This window comes from Belonocnema kinseyi, chromosome 1 (assembly GCF_010883055.1).
Source record: "Belonocnema kinseyi isolate 2016_QV_RU_SX_M_011 chromosome 1, B_treatae_v1, whole genome shotgun sequence".
Lineage (NCBI taxonomy): Eukaryota > Metazoa > Arthropoda > Insecta > Hymenoptera > Cynipidae > Belonocnema > Belonocnema kinseyi.
In genome coordinates, this window is record NC_046657.1 from 90,845,261 (window position 1) to 90,851,636 (window position 6,376).

At 29.8% G+C, this 6,376-nt stretch overlaps 1 protein-coding gene across 1 annotated transcript in view; it reads right to left on the minus strand.

Annotated features, from left to right (window-relative positions):
* LOC117167418 (eIF-2-alpha kinase activator GCN1) overlaps nucleotides 1-5,703 on the minus strand; it is a 45,412-nt gene extending 39,709 nt beyond the window's left edge. The window contains exons 1-2 of the mRNA XM_033352367.1: nucleotides 5,613-5,703; nucleotides 5,433-5,535 (exon numbers count right to left, since the gene is read on the minus strand). Of these exons, the coding sequence (XP_033208258.1) occupies nucleotides 5,433-5,535; nucleotides 5,613-5,627 (118 nt within the window). The 5' untranslated portion in view covers nucleotides 5,628-5,703. The remainder of the gene's footprint in view (nucleotides 1-5,432; nucleotides 5,536-5,612) is intronic.
* Between the last annotated feature and the right edge of the window lie 673 nt (nucleotides 5,704-6,376).

Here is a 6,376-nt window from a genome sequence, read left to right on the forward strand (position 1 = left end):
ATGTGTCTCAATTTTTTCTAGTGTCGAATAGTCTTAGTTATTGGCCGTTGAAAAGCAGTGTACCGGTAGTGGCGTTTTGGCCGTTTAAGGGTTAAATAATTTCTGTGTGCAAAAATATTCAATACCGGCTGTGCAGGATATGTTTGAACACGTGGGGTGAAAAACACCTGTTGTGCCCATTGTGTAATAAAAAGGAGTTGCGCCAGTTAAGGTTTAAAATTAAGTGTTTCAATGATATATTAGTTAAACTCAACAATTAAAAATATAAGCGATTTAAAGTGGAAAAATTTATAACGGAAAAGGTTTAACGTGAATTTTATTCGAGGATCACAGCGCAAAAGGAGTTCAAAAAAGGGGAAATAGGGAAATTTTCTCAAGAAACAGGCGAAAGATTAACCATTTAATTTTACATGTCGAAAAGAACAATCTTTTTATAAAAAATGTGGATTTGTACTGCATAAAGTTTTCAAAATTTAAAAATTCCATAAATTTTGTTACTAAACATGAGTACCTCAAAGTGTATACATAAATTTGTCACAAACGAAAATTTAAAAATTAGTTTTCCATAGAAAACATCCACTGTCGATGGCCTGGAGAGTGAAATACATAGAAAGATTAAGTAATATGGCCAGGAAATACAAAGTGAGCAATGAAGTGTTTGTTTACAAATCAGCGGAGAATACTGCTAAAACATTTGGCCTCAACTTCAATATCAGGGGTGAGCAAACAGTATCAAACATTATTCATCTCGATTACTCACTCCTGAAGGTTTGGTTAAAGAAAGAATATGAGAAAAACTTCCACCAACAGCTACTCGAGAAGAGGATGCAACTTTTACGTTCCTTAGATCACCCAGATCACGCGGGAACGACGGACAATGAAAGACAAAATACTGCACTAAAAGCGCTTTATTACCATTTCATTAACTTTCACGGCATTAGTCCTGATACTCCTATGCTAAACGCTCCTAGGGAAATAGAGTCAATTTTTGAAAATGACAAATACCGCATATACTGGAACTTCATATTCTCGATAACTGTTTCTGTCACGGACTCGAAGCCTAAACTAGTTCTTCTTGACTTCGAGAAATGAACCATATTCGTTATCGAATTTTCTGCACAAGAGAATAAGGACAGCACAGCCAAGAAGAATGAAAAGAAAGAGAGACGACCGCTGCCGCTGAAATCCTCAGGTTGTCCTTATGACATTTTTTTAACTACATACACATGCGCGCGCGTGCGCAGTCAAATTTGACGTATGTTAAAAAATGATTATCTTAATTTATTTTTTTATTAATAACCTTATGCTCATTTTTAAAAAATCTTCGACTTACACCCACACTTGTATCCGAATTTGATGTAGGTTAAACAATTAGTATCTTAATTTATTTCTTATAGTGGCCTTATGATAATTTGTAAGACATTTTTGAAATAGTGACGAGATTATTTTCTCGATAGTGAAAAAGCAAGATTTTAACGACTTTACAATACTAAGCGTTCACTAAAAACTGCGTAAAAACTGCGGACTTGGCCTTCTTAGTGACAGTGGGGTAAAGGTTTTTTTTTGGAACAGGAGGAAACAGCAATAAAAACCACTCGTGGTCAATTTTTCGTTCGTTGATTGTTTTATTTTATTTTTAGATTTTTTTCGTTGAAGTTTTTGTGAGATAAGGTCATCCCACCATTGACGAAATTGTTGATAACTTTAACTTTATATTTATGTGGACGATGTGAACAATAATTAAGGCAGTGGGTTTTTGATACCAGTCTGTTTTTAAGTAATCGTCTTTCCTTTTAATGAGAACATCAACGAAGCTAATTTAATTGATTATTCTTCAAGAGTGATTTGTAAATTAAGATTTAAATGATTCAAAATTTTTTAACTGTTTGAATTTGATCAGTGGCAGCTGTAGATTTGTTGATATAATGGTTTTTATTCTAATATTTTATCAAATCATTAACTTTAGTTTAAAATTTCTGTTTAGGGTCTTTAAGAAATTGTTTATAAATTCGACTGAAACTCTAAGGGTCATAGCTACGGACAAGTTACTTTTATAAGATTTAATAATTAAAAGATTGAGATTATTTTTTAGGAATAGTTTAATAAGTTTGAAATCCGCATGTACTTGTTTATGAAAATCATAAACGGATTTTTTTCTCCTCAGTATAATTGTTACAATTAGCATTTGCATAATTCATATTTCATTCTGAATTGTTTAGTTATGACTGACAATTATGTGAAATTTTTTTTTGTCATGAAACTATCAAATTTGCAATTAAATATTTATTTGTGTGATTCGAAAAAGGTTTGTGCTTTTTTAGATTCAAATTTAAAAAAAGGTTCACATTTATCATGTGCGAGATTTTTTTATGATTAGGCGCAAGTTAACCAAAGTAAATTATAGTCTGTGTACAGAAATGTAATTATCTCTTACCTCATCATTCAAAGTTGAAAATTTAAAAATGCTTTTGTGAAATGCATAAGCACGTGCAACGGAGTTATTATCGAACCTGGCCAACTGAAACGCGTGTAAACGTAAATGTTTTGGGATGTTAAAAGCAAGTCAATTGTTTTCAATTCACCCGATTCTAAAGCCAACAACGTGCATGAACGTTCTCTCTTAAATTTAATTAAAACGTTAAATGTAATTTTTATGTCATTCAAATCTATATTCAATAAGTGCCCCAATAAATCTTCTAACGACTATTTATTACTTTTCTGCATCACATGTACGCAAAATGTTCAATATTCTTATGAAAATATAATAATAATAGTATCTAATAAGATTACGCCGTACTCAAAGTGAAAGCACTCAAAGTGAAACTCTTGAATTTTAAACTTTGAAAATTGAAGTTTAAAACTTGTTTCATTCAACAATTTTGTATTCAAGTGCCTTTTAATTTACACGTATAACATGGAAGCTACTAACACTTTTCAACTGAACAATTTAAAATTAAATGCAGTTAAACGACCAAATTACAAATTTCAAACTTTTATAAATTGTAGAGTTCAAATATTCAGATTCAGTTCCAAAAATATAAATCCACGTTATCATTTTCAATGCTTTAAATTGAGGAATCAATGAATGAAGTTAACAATATTCAAAATTATACCAATTTAAGGAATTTTAAATTCTAATTCCAACTCAGAATTGGTCAAATCCAGAATTTTTATTCTTTTCGAAAATTCTCCATATCAACTTATTGTAAGAATGATAAGTTTTTATCAAATTCGCTGTTTCAATTTGTAATTTAAATTTGTTCGAAAATACCTCGGTTCAGCACAGAATAATAATTTTGTTTGAACAATTTAATTTTTCATTGAGAATTGTTATTCTCCTGGATAAATTTCAGTTCAAACTCAGAATTGGTTAAAAATTGAAACTTCCTGTTCCAATTCATAATTTTAATTTTTTTAATATCCAGTTTTAACTTACAATTTATTCTATTAAAAAAATTCCTGTCCCAGCTCGGAATTTATTTAAATCTTAAAATTCTCTGTTCCAAGAAAAATTAGAATTCTTTTGTATAAATACCAGTTTCAACTCAGAATTGGTTAACATTTGAAAATTCCCTGCTTCAATTCAGAATTAGAATTCTTTAGAAAAATTTCCTGTTCCAATTCCGAATTTCGTTCTTTTACGAAAATTTTCAGTACTAGCTCGGACTTATTATTCTGAATAAATTCCAGTTCCAACTATGAATTCGTAAAAGATTGAAAATTCTCTGTTCAAATTAAAAGTTAAATTATTTTTAGTTTAAATAGTTTGTTATTATTCTTTTGAACCCTGTTAAAATCTTTAAGAAGCTTTTAAATTTTGTTGTTCAAAATCTGTCAAAATCTACCATTTTGATTTTAACTAGGCTATGGGCTATTCGCACTGAAATTTTGGCACGAATAGCCTGATTTTGTCGGTATACTTAGACACTTCGTTTAAATTTTGAAATAATTTCAAATTTAAATTAATTTTGAATTTTTTTTTAATCTTCTAAATATCTCTTCAACTTCCTCGCATTTTGCTAAGAATAATAGGTATTCAAGTGTTATTTAAACATGAAAATTCAACAATTTGACTTATAAATTAAATTTTTTTTAATAAAAAAATAAAATTGTAACGTTCAAAGTTTAGTTTTGAATATTTAATCTATAATTACTGATTTTAATGCACAGTCAGATATTTCTAAATATGTAGTAATTGTTATTTTTCTTAATTGAAAATTTTCATTTTGCATGGTTTAAAAATGGAATACATTGGAGTGAAATTTAATAATAGCCTTTAATTCTAAAAATATTATTTTGAAGTTATATTAAAATTAAAAATAGTTATAAAGTTTCAATAGGGTATTTACATTTGTTTAAGATTTTCAAAGTGAATGAGTTTAATTTTTAACGTGAAAACCTGAAAATTCTTTAAATGATAAATATCATTAATTAATTTATATGCATAGCTGATCAACTAAAAATGTTTGTCATAAAAAATCTTCGATTTTAAATACTTCTAATTTTTTATTGTTAAAGTCTTCTTAATTCAAATGTACACTTAAAAATATAAAATGGAAACTTTTTAAAGTTCTTTTTCGAAATTGGGAAACATTATTGTAGCACAAATTTCAAGACTGCAAAACTTCAAGTGTGTTTATAACTTTAGGTACATAAGAAAAACAAATTTTTAAATAAATACCTATACAAACGTTCTCCATTAAAAAAATTCGAACAGTGATTATGTGTATTGACGTTTGAAAAATTAATGTTCTTGTTATCACAGCTATACTACAAAGTTTAATTTTCGGATAAAATATATTTTGTTAACTAATCGGCGATATAAATAACGCAATATTGTTATATGATTAGGACATTGTCTGATATTAAAGAATTTCGCGCAATACAAACCGGTCAGTATAGTAAACAGTAAGTGTCATTAGTACGATTAAAAGAATATACATAATAATTTTACAAATCATGAAACATTAGTTTTAATAAAAAGAAATAAAAAAACGGACTATAAACATCAGTGAAACAAACACAAATAAAAATTACTCAGTTTCATTATCATTTAGTTTCGGAATTTGTTTACATATAGGTCAGGTTTTTCACAAACGGAAAAGAACTGAAATTTACAAAAAAAAAACTAAAAGCATATAACTGCTTGATGTCGCAACTGTTCGAATTTTTTTTATCATTGAATTACACAATGTTTTCTCTCTGCTCCAAATAAACAGTGCCTCCTTGCAATAAATCAAAACAGCTGACCCGGAAGTAAAGCTTATTGAACTTTGAAGTTGCCGAAAAAATTGAACTGTCAAAGGTACTGAATAGTCGAGATTTTGAAAGTATAATAGCCAATGGATAGTGAATAAATAGTAGAAACAAAGAAAGCAACGTAATGTTCTGGCATGTAAAGGTGAAAATGAAGTAAAAGTTGCAGGACTTACCAGGATTTGACAACACGCTAGCAACATTCTGGAGAATTTCTCTTCGTTCATTTTTGCTAGCGGTTTGAACGCGATTCGGCAGATCCTTTAACGCATTTGTCAACTGCAATGAAAAATGAGAATTAAAATCCGTATTGCCGGTACAATAAGAAAATTTGTGAATCCACGTGACAGACTTACCTCGGTAACCGCCATATTTCACGGAAAACCGGGGAAAGTAGAATACTGAACACTTCTTCCGACGTTGGTCACGGTTGGTCGACCACGACCACCACGGTGCAGAGCATGATCTATGAATAGATGGCCTAGCCTCAAGAGCTCCCAATTTCGTTAACAGTCGCGCTCTACCACAGCCAGCCATCTTGGATTTTCAGCGAAGATGACTAGGGACCCTGTAGTAACGTACGCGCCAATCAGGCAGTTGACTGCGGATTGGTCGAGCGAGAAGAGAGAGTCACTCGTCCCAAATCAAAATACTATACCAAAATTTACTACAGCTTCGCGCTTCGGTATGCCAATAGTGGTTGTTGACATTTTAAAGTGGTTAGGCAATGCGATGTATTATTTTTATAAGATTTACTTTTCGAAGATACTGATCAAAAACATGTGTAAGAGTTAGTATATTAAGTATGACCATAATATAAAAGATTAATATTTAGAATCATAAAGCTGTATTATGTACATTCTAACCCTAAAATGTTGGGTTTTTTGCTGGAAGCTCATAATGTGTGAAGATGAATTGGATATTCATCATTGTAATTCAGGAATTTTATCATAATATTATTTTTAATTGTTCTTATTTTAACATTCGGGGATCTTTCACCGATATCGGTAATTTATAATCGATATAATCATTAATTTCTTACGATACCTTCGTATTTTATAAGTATTTACAAGATAATTTAGCCGAAAAACTTTATTCTATACCATATTAACTATATTGG